The 18,902-nt window shown below is 42.6% G+C and overlaps 1 protein-coding gene across 2 annotated transcripts in view; it reads left to right on the top strand.

Annotated features, from left to right (window-relative positions):
• Positions 1–18,902, top strand: part of LOC115012001 (neurabin-2-like) — a 31,375-nt gene that overhangs the window by 6,627 nt on the left and 5,846 nt on the right. The window contains exons 2-14 of one of the 2 annotated variants that reach the window (XM_029437369.1): positions 358–762; positions 1,787–1,977; positions 2,062–2,514; positions 2,664–3,326; positions 9,895–10,027; positions 10,468–10,588; positions 10,852–10,956; positions 11,374–11,509; positions 14,963–15,103; positions 15,670–15,723; positions 15,915–16,046; positions 16,198–16,295; positions 16,384–16,480. In XM_029437369.1, coding sequence (XP_029293229.1) covers positions 444–762; positions 1,787–1,977; positions 2,062–2,514; positions 2,664–3,326; positions 9,895–10,027; positions 10,468–10,588; positions 10,852–10,956; positions 11,374–11,509; positions 14,963–15,103; positions 15,670–15,723; positions 15,915–16,046; positions 16,198–16,295; positions 16,384–16,480 — 2,643 coding nt within the window. In that variant the 5' untranslated portion in view covers positions 358–443. Of the gene's footprint in view, positions 1–357; positions 763–1,780; positions 1,978–2,061; positions 2,515–2,663; positions 3,327–9,894; positions 10,028–10,467; positions 10,589–10,851; positions 10,957–11,373; positions 11,510–14,962; positions 15,104–15,669; positions 15,724–15,914; positions 16,047–16,197; positions 16,296–16,383; positions 16,481–18,902 lie in introns of both variants that reach the window. The other variant, XM_029437368.1, reaches the window with a different exon arrangement.

Below are 18,902 nucleotides of genomic sequence, written 5' to 3'. Positions count from 1 at the left end.
TCAGTCACTGCAGCACTGAGTTCAGAGAGCAGGACTTTCAGTCTGTGGAGAAAACATCACTTTATTTTAATAGTTGATATTTATCGGACAGTTATTTATCTGATTGCTTGATTAGTTATTTAGTCAAAAAATAGTGAAACATTTTCCGAGTTTAGATGGTGCCTTCAGTTGATGTTTATTTGTGTTTCATATCGTTAAGACTAGAATACTTTGGGTTTGTTGGTTGCTCGTCAGACTAAGAGGAAAAAGTCCACGCTTTGGGCTGTGGTAACTCATCTTCTGTCATCATTGATAAGATATCATTGTAAACAATTCATCACAAAATATTAATTATGCATGTGTCTCTGTGTGATTCAGGAAGTGAATGTCAAACAGCTCCAGGATGCTGCCGTCCTCATCCCTGCTAACCTGCTGTTCACCAGGGGGCATCTGATATACCAAACATGATGAAGACTGAACCCCCGTCAGCCACGGGGGGCAACGGGACCTCCGGTGGCAGCAGTGGGGGAAGCGGGAGCTCGAACCTGCGTAGTCCGTCGCCCCACCGCAACGCCTACGAGGCAGGGCTTGCGGCGCTCAAGAAGGCCACGGACCACCTCAACAATGCTGCAAACGGGGGCGCTGGCCCCATCTCAAAACCCGCTCCTCTGCCTCGCCCGACCGGGAGGGGCAGGAAATATGGATCAAATGTTCACCGCATCAAGAACATGTTCATGCAGATGCAGTCTCCTGGCGACGAGGAGGAAGGAGACAAAATGATTGGTAATTCACATCACTAATTAATTTTTGTTAAACATTTTCTGAAAGCTCTGAGTTCCCGAGTTTTGACGTGTTAGCTGACGTCTTCACTAATGCCGTATGTATTGTTAATGTATTGTAATCTTAGTGGCAGAGTTTTTCTTCGTAATTATATAATATATCAATATGAAAACGTTGATATTCCCAAAGGCCTCACCTCTTTCCTCTGTCATTATGTCTTTGTATTTCCAGCATTACATTACACATTGTTCAGTATCAGTTCAGCCAATGTTTTGTGACAAAAGATTAGCAGATAAGTAAAGGTAGTATTATAGTAGATTATTAGGTGTATTCTGAGTAACATGGTGCTTGGTTAGGGGTGTCAGGTAAATAAGGAGAAATGGGGGGGTAATCATCTAAAGGAACACTAAAGAACAGTAGATTAACTTATAAATTAACATAAATGAACTAAATGCAGAGGACCAGTCTACACATTGCTAACAATTGACTTTGTCCATTAGTAAACTTACAAATTGAACAACAACTTCAGGTGTAGCAGCCATCCTGAGCGCTCCGCCTCAAAAAGTAAGAGCTGGTTTATTGCAACTTTTCTGCAATCGTCTCTGTTGGTTATAATACAATTAGACTCACCGAAGTAATGTCGCTACCCCGAAATCCAACAGGGCAAGCAGTCAGTGTATAGATATATATACAGATTGTTTAAACAGTACTGCGGGTCAAAGTTGCACCGGAGAGCGTGTCTGTAAACCTTGATGGATCCTTAAAACAGCAGCTTGGGTAATAGTTTTACCGCTCCCTTTTTCCCTTTCTTTGGGTTTGTTTAAATTGAAAAGAAATGATGCTCACAATGTTCCCAGATCTCAGCATCTAAGTGCAATATTAGCATAACTGTTACAAACGATGCTCAAAACCATGCCAATGAGATCAGGAGTGTGAAACTGGAATTGTTTCTTTAACAAACCTTTCTCTTACTCGTTTTGATCTTAACCATTTTTTCAATTAACTTTCCTGTCATTGGCAGGTGTAGAGCAAGCTGTGAAACTGTCTCTACCGAGGGCATCTAGCCTCAACGAGAACGTGGACCACAGTGCCCTGCTCAAACTTGGGGCCACGGTCTCAGAGAGAGTCAACCGTTTTGACTCTAAACCAGGCGGAGAGGGTGGGGGCTTCTCCAAGCTCCAGGAGACCAGGCGGATCTTCGAACAGCGGACTCTTCAGGTCAGAAGCGTCTTTGTGTTACTTACTTGTGTGTTCTGATTCTGATTGAGGACCATTTGACTGACTGACTATTTTCTCTTTTAGGAGAAGCAAGCTGCCACCAACCGGATCTTGCTAAAGAAGGAGCGGGCATCAGGCTTCCAAGACAGCCGCTTAGATGTCGTGGCTCGTTTTAACGGCTCCACCGAGGCATTGGACCGGATAGACGACCCGCCTGCTCCCGCTCCCTCTCCTATTCCTGTTCCCTCTCCTCTTCCTGCTCCCTCTCCTCTTCCTGCTTCCGTTCCTCTTCCTTCTTCCGATCCTCTTCCTGCTTCCCCTCCTCTTCCTACTTCCGCTCCTCTTCCTGCTCCCGCTATTCTTCCTGCGGGCGCGGCTTCAGTCGGGCCCGGTGATGCCGTCAGCCCCACCGTGAGCCAACTCAGTGCCGTGTTCGAGAAGACCGAACCGCAAAACAATCTCCCCCAACGTCGGTCAGGCCCCGCCCTAGCACCAAAGCCCAAACCTCCAGCCAGAGCAGAGGATACAGGGAGGAAGGTGAGCAGAGTTTGCTTAACTTTTTTAAAATGCAGGAAATCACAAACTGAGGTAAAGGTAAAGGAAGCTTGTTGGAGGAAAAAACAGAAACTATGAATTGATTTAATGATTAAATGATGTCTCTTTGTCTCTTTGTCTCTCTCTCTCAGGGGAAGGGGCTCCCTCAAGGTAAGGAGGACCACGAGGAGGTGGCAGAAGGAGTTGAGAGTACCCATGACATGACAGATTCTCTACAGAGTAGCTTAGGAGAAGTGATGGCCGGCCAGGAGAAGGAAGGGTTGGGACAGTCAGGAGACCAGCTCCCCTACTCCTCTTACTCCTCGTCCTCTTCAGAAGTCAAATCAGAGTTTGAGTCCCAGCCAACAGCGACCGAAGCCAGGGGCTCAAGCACGATGGCTGCTCCAGAGCAAGTTGGCTCCTCCGGGGGGTCTGAGGCCGGAGCCAGGCTGGTGCAGGCCGAGGTTCATGCCTCACTGGAAAATGGAGAAAAAGAGTCTCCAGGTTCCTCTCCCTCCTCAGAGGAGAGAGAAGAGGACTCTGAGAGGAGGGGCGAGGAAGAGGAGGAAGAGGAAAACGACGAGGATGGCTCGAGGAAGGAGGATTACTCCGAGGGGGATCTGGTGGATATCAGTGCGTACAGCGGGCTTGGGGAGGAGGACTCTGGGGGCAGCCAGCTAGACGATGAGGAGGATGAGGAAGAGGAGGAGGAGTATCAGCCGGAGACCAGCTGCTCCGAGATCCCGGGTCTCCCTGAGGAAGAAGAGCCCCCACCACCCAATAGGAAGATTCAATTCAGCATTGGGCCAATAAAGGTGAGTGTGGTTTTGTTTTGGTAATTACTGTCACTGTTTGACAGTCGGTCGGAGCCTTAATATCTACTAAGAAATTTAGATGAAACTTGGTGGAAGGGTGTAGCATGGGCCCAGAGAGAACCCATTACGTTTCAGAGCGGATCTGAATCACAGGGCGGAAACAAGCATTCTTTTTGACTTATGGAAACGACCATGTCATTGGTCTGCGCTCTCCGATTTGTTATGCATTCTGTCAGGTTAGGTTTTTATATTTAGTGTGTGTAAGTGGCTGATGGTTGCATTGGATGACAGGCCAAGCAAGGTGTGATCAAAAATATTCACATTCATCCTGCGGGGATGTTTAATATCCCCAGCACATCACCCAACTCTGCAGTTCCCCTCTGGGCTTTAGCTTCTTTCAGCTCATTGTTTTGGTTCTTTGCGCTACATGACCAACACCAAAATAGCAACTAGCTTGTGATACAACCAAAAAAGCATGATCTGGATTTAAAATAGGAACAGCTAACAGATAAAAGGCCTTGATTGGATGATCGGAAAAGCCTACAGCTGAAATAGGAACAACTCAACTATTTATGCATGAGCCCGGTTTATGCAGGCCTTGAATGTAAATTAGTAATATTTTGAAATCGATTCTGTGTATAACTGGAAGCCAATGAAGGGAGGCAAGAATTGGGGTGATGTGGGAATGACGACTAGGTTTTGCTAGTCAAAAAGGATACCAACATTTTTCAAGGTGGTCTTTATGTTGCTGGCAAGGGGCCAATATAGTGACTAACCTCCTTTGTAAAACAATAGATTAATAATGACTGACTATGAAATACTGGGTTTAAATTTAGTTGTTTAATATTTTGAGCCCTGGACAGTTGGTATCTGATCATTATATAAAAAAGGAAGCTGAATAGGTTTAGTGAAGCCCTCATAAAGATTTGCATGTGTATGTGCTCTGCTATCTAGCGCACCATGGAAACTAAAAGACAAGAGACTAAGAGAGTAAAAGGAAATGATTGAAAAGATTCTCTGACTTCCTCCTTTGTTAACATCACAAGCGGGTTGCTGGGGGAATTTCGCTCTTTGATTTCGCCACAGTATTTCCTGCTGACTCAAACTGTGTGTCTGTGTGTGTTCTTTTGAACATAGATCTTGATTTAACTGAAGCTCTTATCTATACTGGAGGGCTCATTTCTCCAGCAGCCCAGCACACCCTCACCCTCACTGTGGCAGTCAGCTGGTTGAGCTGTGTATTGTGAAACATGTCTCAACGCGCCATGATGAAGCTGTCACATTAACACCATACTTCCTCAGTGAGAGAGACAACTGAATAACATTGAATGTAAAATCATAATAAAGAATTTAATAGAAGATATAGGAACAGAAAATAAGAAGCCTGGATATTGAAACGCAAGATGTTTAGGTAGGGTTAGATGTTGTTAGACACCACACAGACATAACATCGACGGTGTTCACTGAGCATCACTTTTCCTGTTCGGTCATGTCCACTTATGCAGGAAGTAGAGGATAATAAGGAGGAAGCCTTTTCATGCCAGGCATCAGGTCAAAAATTTATTATTTTCATTTTATTAGACCTTAAAACATTTAACCACTCACCTCTTTAACCACAGTGTAGCTAAATGTAGGGTTTGGGCCTGAGTCAGCGTTGTTTACTGCCAAGGTAACTGCTGCGGTTAGCTGCCTAGGGACTCACGTAGAACCAGCGTCTGCGTCTCTCAGAAAACCTTTTTGTTCAATATCATAAAACAAAAAGACATAAAGCATCACAATTGTCCCAATGAAGTGTTTCGTTATCACTGTTGCAATGATGTTTACATATATGAAATCTCATCTTAACACATACAAAGTCTGATATAATGCACAGCAAACACATGCAAAAAGATTATTTTAGGGTATATGAAACCTATAAAACATGCTCAATAATAGAATAACTACCTTATTAATGAGAACAAATTCAGAACAAAACAATTAAGTATAACAGTATATTTTCATAGAACTGGCGCATCATTTTTATTCAAATTACTAAAATAAATGAAGTTACTTTATATTATAGCCTTTTGAATAGCAGATGTTCTCACAATTCTATGTTTAAGAATAACAGCAACAGCAGTGGCAATAAGAATGCAAATAGTAATAATCATGATAGAAAGTTATTTATTTATTTGGTTCAGAAGGGCACCTCACGTAAAGGGGGAAATGGGTAGCAGCTTGAATTACTATAGGTTCCTGTCTGCTTCCTACACGAGTCACAGCACTTCTTACATGAGTCAGTATGGCAGGGATATGAAATAAACAGTATATATTCTGGTATTAAATGTATTATTTTAATATTAATATGTATCTATTTGTTACATTTTGTTTTTCAAGGTTAGAAAAGCAATGTTTAAGTCATGCCTAATGTTGCCTTACACATAAAAGAAAGACCCCAGTCACTTCCACACAGTGAGGCATACGGCCTATTAATTAAATATTGGTTTTGGATCGTACTCGGTATCGGCGATTACCCAAAGCCATTGGTGGTATCAGGACTGAGAAAGTCGAATCGGTGCATCTCTAGTGTGAAAGAAGCCCTTTGAGAGAAAGTGACAGGATTACTGTGACTTGTCTGACATGTTCAGAGAGGTGTTCTGCTGCAGGGAACTGAGCCAATGAGCTGAGACTCTCTGCCCGGGCATGTTGGCTGTTGTTACTCAATATCAAAACTGGTTGGTAATTGCTGTTGACATCAGAAGTTACATCAAGTAAAAGTCAGCCAGGAGAGCTGCAACCTGCCCCCACAGGACGTCTTTTTGTGAAAACGTCCCCGACATTTGATCTTCCAACAGAAATGCCATGTGCTCACAACTCTGTTCAGAAGCTTATTTCAAAGTTGTTGAAGATGTGCTTTGGCACTAACACATGAAGACAACATAATGGTAAAGAGGATCAATCACAGCCTCTGGAAAAGCTGTTGAAGTAGCTCCTGCATCTCACTGTTACTGACACAAACTGGATGTGTCCATGCTGAGTTGTATACAAGGCTACCTCTGTACGTCTGCAAAAATCTGTTGGAATGTAGCTGGGTGTGTTTGTTTTGCTTGAAAACACATACATGTGTACACACACACACACAAAGGTAGGGAAAGCCGATTGATAAGACTCACAAAGAGGAGCTTTCTTTGGAAGAAATGAAACCTGGTGTCTGTATTGATGTGAGGTGAACAGCTAGTTAAGTCATTCTTTTAACTGAGCTTAGGAATGCACCCGATCCTGATAAATATCACGTATCATCACGTAGAGAAGGAGAGAAGAAGAGGAGGAGTGTGATCTGTTGTGGAAAAAGCCACAATCGATGTCATCAAATTGCTTGTTTTGTCCAACCAAAAGTTTAAAACCCTAAAGTTGTTTAGTTAACTTATCATAATATGACTGAGCAGCAAATTGTCACATTTGAGAAACTGGAACTAAATGACTCTTTGGCATTTTTGCCTGAGAAATTACTTAAGCGATTGATGAACAAAATAGTAACCAGTTATTTTTTATTATTCAAGCAATCGCTTTAGCTCTACACATTCCCCAAATTTCAGAATTCACAAATTGCGCTTCAAAATCCACACGCCCACTTGTGGACGTCTCTGTGTGTTTTCTTTCATTAAATAACGCACCTTTCCGTTTCTACTGATAGAAACATGGATGTGTGTTTGTGTGTTTGTGTGTGTGTGTGTGTGTGTGTGTGTGTGTGTGTGTTAAACACATTGTACGTTTATCCGTACCGTTTTGGAACAGATGACCGGAGCGACTGAAAAAGTGCGCCACACTTTAAATAACTTCGTCTCCATGTGTGTCGGTCAGTGTGAACTTCATCTTACTTCCAAAGCGGGCGTACACATTTAATGGTGCATTCGACTCACTTCGAAACCCAACAATCAGCGGCACTGCACTAGTTCTCTGTAAAGTATAGAATTGTTCATGATGACTGGTCATTTGTTCCCTTTTCCTGCATAATTGAATCAATAAATAGTGTGCTATTCATGCTGCCTGTAGGGAAGTGAAACTCGATCTGAACACTGACCTCACTGTTTAAGTGCAGAATTGAATAATGGATTCATTAAGTGACTGGAAGTTAATAGACAGTATAATCAATTTATCATTTAAGCCTTTTCTCAAGCAACAGTGTTTCTGGCTTTTCAGATGCGTTTCGTTTTATGCAAATATTTGAATGTTTTTAACTGTTTGGATTAGTTTGTTTGTCAGCAGGAGTACCAGGATTACTGGCTCCTACTGGCCTGGTGTTCATAAAACTTGTTGGAAGAGTGTAGCATAGGCTAAGAGAGACCCACCGTCCGTGTCAAGCTTGCTTGGATTTGTTTCAGAGCATCACATGAGCAGAGCCACACCGCCAAACTAAAAGCGTATGATTGTTGCAGTAAAAAGTTAAAACCCTCAGGTGAGTGTTGTGCCTGAAGTGATGGTCTGCTGCTTTTCTTTTTTTCTTATGCTAAATTGAATACCTTTAGGTTCAGTTGAACGAAAGAAGTTATCTTTGGCACTGGTGGATTGCTACCACATTTTCTGTTAACCATTACCAAGCCAATGTTGATGAGAGAGCCATGCTTAGCTTCTGTGCCGGAGCTTCTGTCTGTTTCTGCAAACTGTGGGCGCTTCAACCTCCAGCTCCTGTAGGCAACACGCTGATAAATACCTCATTCAACCCCACACAACATCCAACACCTTTACGTAACTAGTGTGTAGCACAGATTAGTAATCTTAAATGTACTAAAACTAAAATACATTATAAGCATCTACAAGAATTGAAAATCAAATATAAATGTACTAAATATTATATACACTATAACAATAACAACTAAATGTATTGAGACATATGTGACTAACATATACTCGTGGACTCTAATGTTTCTATGGGATAATATGAGGTGTACATGCTGATGTAATTGATCTGGGTCCTCTGTTGAATCAGGTGAAGTCTACATACCTGATAAAAAGTTAAAGGGGCATTCCCTTGATTTCACATATTAGTATTGACTATGAGTCATTTTAGTGTTTTTAGGGTTAGGGATACATTTTGTTGTTGTTTTTTTTCACCTGTTGGTTGTTATTTTCATGCGTGTTCTTGCGTTGGTGTTTCTGTGGCAGAGTAGAGCTTGTGTGAGTACGGGGAATGCTCTGAAGCTTCATGTGCACACTCACATTAACACAGCTTTAAAGTTTCTCAACAGGAAGGAAACGTGACTGCAGGAAGCAGTTTAACAATCACGCCTTCTGACAATGTTTGTGTCGGTGTGTGTGTGTGTGTGTGTGTGTGTGTGTGTGTGTGTGTGTGTGTGTGTGTGTGTGTGTGTGTGTACCTCAGTCTTCTACATTCAGAGGAATGTAAATATTACTGTAACAAAGCACATCCTACACATAAAGTCTCTCTGTATGTCGTCTCACACACTAACATTAGCATATATGCCAGACGGGCACAGAGAGAGAGAGAGAGAGCAGGTCAGTGCCAAACTCACGCTGGGCAAGCCTGTGGTTGCCACAGAAACGAAGCCACGTGATCATGGAGATGGTCAACGGGGAGACAGATGCTGCTGACCTTTTATCGTGGGGGGTGGGGCGTGATAGAGTGGAAGAAAGGATGGGAAAGATGGGATGGAGATGAGAAAAGTGAGAGCCCATTCACATTTTATTTTTTTATCCTGGAATAGGGAAATGTTCCAGATTTGATATAAAATGATGATCTATGTGTGTTTCATAGATCTGCTTCTTTCCAAGGGTAATATGAGTCTGCTGTGGTGAAGACTGGCTGCGGCATTTAATTGTCCAATGCCAGTCTCTCAAAGGTGCAGCGGCTTGAATCAGATCCTCTGAATGTTCCTGTGGTCGCACGTGTTGCCACATTCACAGTGTTGGGACTCACAGTGCTGCTTGATTACAGGTCACTTCGTCTTACAAGGACATGTGTATTAATGGTATACGATGAAGTTCATCGTGTGCAACTGTGACATTGTTTCAAGGATAAATGCAGGAGATTTGAAAGCACCCCTCGCCCGGACCTCGCCGCTGCCCGGGGCCGTGGTGCAGGGGGCCCCGTCTCCCTGCGGGAGGGGACGGGGCCCCCTGCCCTGACTGCCCACTATTTACCATGCTCTATACCACTGGTTCCCAACCTGGGGTTCAGGACCCCAAATTGGGGTTGCCAAAGCCTCACATTTGGTCGCCAGGCCTTCTTCATTTTATGAACAACTTTTTACAGTTGTCTAATCTCAGACATTATGAGCAGAGAGATGCATGTCGGACTTCAACAGATATTACAAGTCGAAAAAGGGTAATTACGGATAACAGAAACCCTGGTCACGAGAAATGTTGTGTTGCCACTTTAACAAAGGATCAAATGACTCTAATGAAAGTTTAAACCCACACAGAACTATCACCCGACTGGTGATGGATGTGATACATTTTGAATAATTACTGTGGGAATAGATGTTTATGTTTGGCACAGCATCATCATCACATTACACGAACATGTTATATTCACTATCAGGCTGACCTTTGACCTCTGCCCTGTGTGCAGGTGTTCACCACTTACTCTAACGAAGACTACGATCGGCGCAATGACGACGTTGACCCCATGGCGGCCTCGGCCGAGTACGAGCTGGAGAAACGAGTGGAGAAGCTGGACCTGTTTCCTGTAGAGCTGGTGAAAGGTACACACACATGCACACACACAGCTTTACAACCACTGAGAGTCGCTCAGTCAAGCCTCTTATGGAACTACACACACTCACACGCACACAACTGCCAGGGTTAGCGGACATTCACTGTCTGCTAACAACTCCTATATCCCCTAATGGGATTACATTTAGCGCAGATTAGCCTAATTAGCACCTTGTAGTTCTGAAGGTAATGGATTTGAACCAGTAACCATCCGTGGCGGCTGCTCTCAGCACAGCATTACAGCTGAAATACAGACGTATGTTTCATTTTTAAAGTTTATACCAAAACAATATTACATATCATGCCTGATGATGATAAGAACAAACGGAATATATGGACATAGGTGTAATAAATGCCATCACTCACACCTAGAAAGATACAAGTCAATATTTTGATGATATTTACATTATGTTTCTGTTTGTGTCTCCAGACAGTGATGGTCTGGGTATCAGTATCATAGGTATGGGTGCAGGAGCTGATATGGGTCTGGAGAAACTGGGGATCTTTGTTAAGACGGTGACCGACGGAGGAGCTGCACAGAGAGACGGCAGGTACCCTGTCCACCTGTCCTTTATGCGTCTTAATCTGTGTGTTTTACGCAGGAGTTTTAATAGAGGTGCTCACGCTCTGTGGTCTGTGTTCTAACAACAAATCTCATGGGAAAAAACAGAACCAATAATGTGTCAGTAGACTGTCAATACTTCCACTCTCAGCTGACTTAAATATATAATAGCAGTTTTAACAGAGGCTCAGTGAACACCTCTCTCTGTCTCTGTTCATTGTCACACATACAGTATGTTCTCTGTGTGTGTAGGATCCTGGTAAATGATCTGATAGTGGAGGTTGATGGGACCAGCCTGGTCGGCGTCACTCAGAGCCTTGCTGCCTCTGTCCTCCGCAACACCACCGGCACCGTCAGGTCTGACACACACACACACACACACACACACACACACACACACACACACGCTCTCTCTGTCCTGCACACTGCTTTATTCGAGCATAGTCTGATTCTTGTTTTGTTCAATTCCCACAAAATATGTGGATTATTTTATGTTGTGTTTTCTTTGCATTTGTCATATAAATTGCATATCTTTCAGGTTTTTTGGTTGATATACTTAAATTCTCAGGTTTGTGATGAATGCATTTTATATTTGTGCAGTTGGTATGGTGTGGATTTAGTCAGATTGAAGTTTTACGCTTTTGAATGTTTTCATGTTTGTGATTTGTGCGTGTGAAATGTTTTCAGGTTTGCAGTTGCCGTATGTTTTGAATTTCTCCAATTTGCGATTGTATGTTTTAAGATTCTCAACTTGGATTTTGAATGTTTTTCTAGCTTTGTGATTGGTCGGGAGAAGCCGGGGGAGCAGAGTGAAGTGGCTCAGCTGATCCAGCAGACTTTGGAGCAGGAGAGGTGGCAGAGAGAGATGATGGAGCAGAGATACAAACAGTACATGGACGATGATGAAGAGGTACATGCTTGAACCACAAACAAAAAGTAAAGAAGTTTTCCCTTCATATAAAGAGAGACGAAGAGACTAGTGTGTGTGTGTGTGTGTGTGTGTGTGTGTGTGTGTGTGACAAAATGTCGGTCTGTGTGCCACCACGTGGCCTGCACTTTTAAACTCAGTGCAGACTCTCCACCTTGTGGTCAGAGAGGGTATCAGACGGTTCAGTACTACAACAATAACAATAGTTTGAGTGTTTTAAAACCGTGTCAATAAAAGCAAGTTACAATTAACCAAAGATATTGAATTTTCCAGTAGCACATTTTTTAGTACCATCAGTGTTAATGTATACTAAATTCCTCAGTGCGTGCTATATTGACTGAGAAAGATGAGTCTTCCTGCCGTAACATCTGTTGTACTTCCTGCATCCAGCGCCGTCATTTCACGTGACAGTGACGTAGATGATGTAAGGAAGAACTACCGGCTGTTTCAACTTGGATTTCTCTGGGTAGCCACGGGTTGCATATGCTCTAGAGATGCTGTTCAAAAACAGAACTTCATCATTCTCTTCACTTCTATTGCAAAGTAGTAACGTAGTTAGGTTTCTAACAGCAAAAATGGCATCCCAAAATAAGAGTGATTTCATGACAGGATACATTTTACACTGTTTTGGCTGACTCGGATATTCAGCCATATTCTTTCTTAGCCAAAATATATACGGATGAAGAAATATAGCGGAGAGAGTCTGCGGCTTAACCGTGCAAGAGGATATGGCCTGCGGTCGGCCTTGTGCGCAATGCATCCTGGTACATGAAGGCACTGCAGACGCTGCTCTGTGAGCAGGAGAACTCGGCTCGGACAATATAGCACGCATTTAGGAATTTATCGACTGCATCTACCATCAACACTGATTGGACAACCACGTAAATTAAAAAGTGGCGGATTTTCCCTTTAATAGTTGAATACATGTATACTGTATATATCTGTATATATATGGCAGGCAACACCTGGAGGCTGGACCACCTTGTCTTGATAATTGAACACATCACACACACTGCCAGTACTTTTCCAAATATGACCCCAGAAGAGTTCATGATAGAAGCTCTAGAACTACAAGATAATTGTATAATATAATATAGAAGGTGTCGCAGTAAGGCCATGAGAGCATTCAACAGCATGCGCTCCACTCTGATGCCTCCCAACAAGAGAGCTAGCTTGAGTAGAAACATGTAACCAGAGCTGCAGATGCAGTGTGGTCATTACATCACAGAGCAGTAGAGTAAGTGCAATGCCACATTGTAGTGAATGCATTGCTGTCAGCAGTGAAGTTGTTAAAGATGTGGTGGTCATAATTATGTGAAGCTAACTTACTTTGTAATGTAGAAAAGGAGAAGAAGACAAATGATTAGCAGACCTTTGGCGATTGTGTGAATCTTTTTAGTAGAAGACATTTACAGGCAGTGGCTACATTCTTTCACTTCATTTGTGATTTCATGCTTATGTGGTCTGCTCCGGGCTCCAGTTGCTGTTTATACCCTTTCATATGACACATACTGCTCCAAATGAAATTATACAGCAACTCATGAAGAGAGAAAGGAGTGAAAGTGGGAGTTTGAACTTTGTTTGGTATCACTGAGACCTGCAAGTAACAGTTTAAAGAAATTGTTTGACATTTTTGGGAAACGTTTATTTGCTTTCTCAACATGCTTCTCATGTCTGAAAAGTAAAGATAAAGGTAACGCCAGCAGCCTGTTAGGCTAGCTTAGCATACAGACAGGATCCCGGGGGAAACAGTCAGCAAACATCTGCCTGACAGCACCTCTCAAGCTCACTGAGCAACTATAACCTCCTGCAAAACCACAACAAATGTGTTTAAACTTCTCCTTTGCCGAGCTAATACATCCAAATCAAATCAAATTTATTTGTATAGCCCAATATCACAAATTATACATTTGTCTCAGTGTGCTTTACAGACTGTACAGGTTACGACACCCTCTGTCCTTAGACCCTCGCATCGCACAAGGAAAAACTTACTAAAAGAAACCCCAAAATTAAAGGGGGAAAAATGGAAGAAACCTCAGGGAGAGACTGAGGAGGGATCCCTCTCCCAGGACGGACAGACGTGCAATAGATGTCGAGTGTACAGGATAAACAACATAGTACAAATACAACATTTGACAGAAATTATGTTGTGTTGGAAAAGAGAAAGTTTGGATGAATCCAGGAAAATGTCAAAAAGGCTTCCCGGTGTCCAGCAGGACCAGGTCAGCAGGCGCTGTCACGATTCATGATCCTGATGTAAACTTTATCAGTGGCAACCTTCCACATGAGAGACACAGAAACTCCGGTTAGTAACATACATTTACATAAATGCATACAGATAGAGAGGGAGAAGAAGAGAGGGAGGGGAGGAGAGAGGAAGAGAAGGAAGAGAGCAGGGAGGTGTCCCCCGGCAGTCTAAGCCTATAGCAGCATAACTAGGGGCTGATCCAAGGCAAGCCTGAGCCAGCCCTAACTATAAGCTTTATCAAAAAGGAAAGTCTTTAGCCTGCTCTTAAATGTGGAGAGTGTGTCTGCCTCCCGAACACAAACTGGAAGCTGGTTCCACTGGAGAGGAGCTTGATAGCTGAAGGCTCTGGCTCCCATTGTACTCTTAGAGACTCTAGGAACCACAAGTAACCCTGCAGTCTGGGAGCGTAATGCTCTAGTTGGTTTATAAGGTACTATGAGATCTTTAAGATATGCTGGAGCCTGACCATTAATTGATTTGTAAGTCAGGAGAAGGATTTTTAATTCTATTCTGTATTTTACCGGGAGCCAGTGCAGAGCAGCTAATACAGGAGTAATATGATCCCGTTTCCTAGTTCTTGTCAATACACGTGCCGCTGCATTTTGGATCAACTGAAGAGTCTTAAGCGACTTTTTGGGACAACCTGATAACAATGAGTTGCAGTAATCCAGCCTTGAAGTGTGGCATATGAAAATGCTGATTAGACAGCATGATTACAGGTGTGCTCACAATAAAAGGCCACTCTACATCAACATGTGCAGTTTCATCACACAGCACAAAGCCACAGATGTCGCAAGTTTTGAGGGAGCGTCTAATCAGCATCTTGATGTGCCACACCTGTGAGGTGGATGAATTATCTCGGCAAAGGAGATGTGCTCACTAACACAGATTTAAACACATTTGTGAACAATATTTGAGAGAAACAGGCATTTTGTGTTCATAGACACGTCTTAGATCTTGGATTTCAGCTCATGAAAAATGGGAGCAAAAACAAAAGTGTTGCGTTGTAGTGTATGTGTATATATATAGAGAGAGATAGATATATAGATATACAGTATATATACTGTATATAGATATAGATACCTGTTTTACAGTCTTCGCACTAAGCTAAGCTTACCGGCTGCTGGTTGGAGCTTCGTATATACAATAAAATAAGCGTATTTGTGTCTCTTTGTGTTCACCTACAGACAGGTGAATATGCGACAGACGAGGAAGAGGAGATGAGTCCAGTGTTTCCAAACTCCATTGAGGTTTTCGACCTGGCTGAGAACCAGGAGACGTCTCCTGTGGAGCTGGACCCCGAGAAGCTGGCCCACAAATTTAAGGAGGTATATGTGATTTTGATCATTTTCGATGCTATATGTAGTTATGTTATTAATTAATTTCACTAATAGCTTCGACGGCGTAGTAGGGCCTTTAGAAGCCATGACTCAACTCCCAAAGGAATGGATTTTGTTGTAATATGATGGTGATGGTATATATTTTGGTTTTGGTTTGTAATATTATCATTTATTTTCGTGTGATCGCGATGTGTTGGGTCACATGAAAAATAAATATAAAAGTAAGGAACCAAAAAATAACTTTTTTTTCTGGATTTTCTTTCTGGAGATTAATTTGATACATTTCTGAAAAAAAAAACTAATATTCAGAAATACTGAAGTCATAAAATTGTCTGTCAAATTGCTTTAATTAATACAACACTATTTTTCCAAGTTTCTTTCTCGTACATTTGTCAGGGTTTTTGCCTCTGTAAATGTACCATCTAGTTTTAATCTTAGAAATTCTGATTATTGTTCTCTGAAAAAGTAGCCGCTCCGCCGGCTCTGTAATTATTATTATTATTATTATTTTGACCTACAATGAGTTGTCATACTCGATCTGTCTGTGTCTGTAGCTCCAGATTAAACATGCAGTAACCCAGGCGGAGATCCAGCTTTTAAAGAGGAAGGTGAGAACACTTCACTTTAAATCTCTTCTTAACATACAGAAATGAAATACACTGCGATATCTAGGTCACACTGCATAACAGCATGTACACTAGCATAACTTCAGTTCCTTTGACGACTGAACGATGAAATAATTCTGCCTCTACCTCCCACACACCTCCACCTCCTCCCACATTACCACCCTTACCTCCAGCTGGCTCATGCGGAGCAGGATAAATTGCGTTGGCGGATGGAGCGTGCTCAGTTGGAGCAAAACATCCGGGACAGTAAAGAGAGGATGGAGAAACTGGAGGGCTACTGGATGGAGGCACAGTCCCTGTGTAAGGTAAATTATGAGAGAATAAACATTAGAAGCAAGGTGGCAACTACCATAAGTATTTCTTATCATCATTTTCCATTTGAATTGACTAATGGGATTATAATCTCCCTATAACTTTTTTTAAATAATTACTGACTGGTTGTTTGTGTGTTTTCAGGCAGTGGATGAACACCTGAAGGAAACCCAGTCTCAGTACCAAACTCTAGAGAGGAAATACAGCAAAGCCAAGAGACTGATTAAAGAGTACCAGCAGAAGTAAGAAGGAGATGCACATTAAAGGTTTGAGAAGGAATAAAAGATAGCAAAGCTTTAATGTGATTATGTGATTGTGTGTGCGCTGTAGAGAGATCGAGTTCCTGAAGAAGGAGACAGCTCAGCGTCGAGCAGAAGAAGAGAGTGAGGCAACACACAAAGAGGAGGCAGACAACCTACAGGAAATGGTTAGTAAAATACTCACCGTGACCACATTAGTCAACAATAAACAATGTCACGCAACGAGGCAAGCAAGAGGATCTTCATCTTAGCTATTACTTATGTGGTTTGAATATTGATTTTTACAGTCTAGTTATTTTTGTAACATTAGTAATCTATTCAGCTTGTTAAGGAATTATGTTTTCTGCAGTGACATGTATCCATGTAATGTAATTATTTGTTTGTTAGCTATTCTGCTAACACTAGCTACCTAAATAATGTATCGTGTACTCACATGCGCTAATTCACATGTGACACGGCCACCAAAACAAGGTACAGAAGAGCTCTGATTACATTACACACACACACACACACACACACACACACACACACACACACACACACACACACACACACACACACACAGGGAGTGTGACTTCTCTCTCTGCTCAGGACGTCATTATTACACTATACAGTATCTTTACATAGCAAATAGTTGTTTGCGCCTTTGTTAATGCTGAAAATCTTCTATATAGTTCCTTTAAAGCAGTGGCGGGCCGTGCATTTCACACCTAGGCCTTCAGTGATGTCCTACACCAGGGGTCACCAATTTGAATGCAACTTTACGTGTGCATTTTTTTTAATATAACACGTCTCTGAGTACTAATAGAGGTATCAGTGTTTCATTGAAGAGGAGCTCTTTTATTAAATAAACTAAACGCTTACGTTATTTATCTCATTTATGTGCACATGTCAGTGTTTACTGCACGGGTGTCAAACTCAAGGCAATTATATCCGACCCGCGAAAAAATATCATGTCTGTCATAACTGGCCCGCCGGTTTTGGTAATTAAATCAATGCATGGCACAACCACGGGAAAAGACATTTGAGGAAGTATCTAAATGTGTGAATGAATGAAAGTTTTTGGAAAGCAAAGGGAAACACACCACAGATCTCTGGGACGATGTGAGCGGGACTGTTTGTGCGACATAACGAAGCATCTCACTGTTAAACCTGCAGCTTCAGGGCCGTGTGATCACAGACATGTGTGATGCAGTGAGAGCTTTATAAGCCAAGCTGCCTGTGGGAGACTCTGATGCAGAAGGAAACTTTGGTCACTACGTGTTTCCAAACACTGACAAACATCTCCACCTCTGTGTTCCCGACTGCATTCTGCTGATCAACTGAGAGCATTTGCCGACTTTGCTGCTCAGATATTTAAATTGAACTGCTCAGCAACCCGTCTGTAGTTGACTTAAATATGTTCCTTATCTTTTTGCACTTTATGTGTACCCTGTTCAATACATGTGGACCGTGTTTGGCCCTTCGACGTAGTCCCAGTTTTTAATGTTGGCCCTCTCTGTGAATGAGTTTGACCCCCCCGGTCTACTGCTTGCTTTGCGCAGTTTCTCCTCTGCTCGGTTTCGCAACGGGCAGGGCTCCGCCCCCTACATACACACACACACACACACACACACGCACACACGTGTGTGTGTAAGTGTGTGCTCTGTGCAGTCAGAGACAGAACGGAGGAAAGGAGAGGGGAGAACTAAAAACAAATCCGCTGCTAAATGTTTTACTTTAAAATGACACAGTATAATTATTTATTACTTGTTAATCATGTTAAAAAATGTCAGCTCAAAATTGTCTGCGAGCCATATCGCATTATCGAAAGAGCCATATATGGCTCGCGAGCCATAGGTTCTCGACCCCTGTCCTACACAGTCCTACCTGAATTATTCCACCTCTTAATACCATCATTATGACGCCATGGCTCTAGAAACTATACATTTAGACAGAAACGCAGTATAACCGGGCGTTGCATCACCCTAACAACAGAGTTATATTAATATTTACGAAACATTTAGTTGTAAATAGCAGACATTCCCAGCAGTACAATGTGCAGTGCCTCTCGGAGGCTGTGAGCCGGGGGCACCGCTCGTAGTTTGAAAGTGGCGGACAAACCCTTTTCCCAGCTGTGATAGGCTCGCTAGCGTCGGGGTTGGCCGTTCTCTTCTCACGATGTCTATCTTTTCTTGAAATGTTCGTCTTGAAAATGGCGATGTAATTATATCTGCGACCAAATCGATCTCTTCTCCTCCTTCAGTCATTGTGGGTTGAAAAAAAACAGCTTGTAGAAATCTACACAAACTAGCTCATTCAAAGTTTGCTAGCTCTGCATAGCTCTGCCTCTCAATAGTGCGTATCCAATCAAAAGACGTGGACGTGATGACGTTATCGTACGCCTGCTAGCTGGCCCCGGTGTCCCCAACTCGAAATCTGATTGGTTAACGACACAGTTTTGTCTCCGTTCACTTTAAGCTACAGGCGCCCGCACTGTTGATTCTGAAGGCCTCAGGGCAGATCTCTTGGACCCTGGCAACACATCATGGCTGAAATATGATTGGATAAAAGCTCTAACATAAAGGCCAGACCTCCAAATCTCCATCT

This window comes from Cottoperca gobio, chromosome 8 (assembly GCF_900634415.1).
Source record: "Cottoperca gobio chromosome 8, fCotGob3.1, whole genome shotgun sequence".
NCBI lineage: Eukaryota > Metazoa > Chordata > Actinopteri > Perciformes > Bovichtidae > Cottoperca > Cottoperca gobio.
This window is presented reverse-complemented; position numbering and strand designations above follow the sequence as displayed.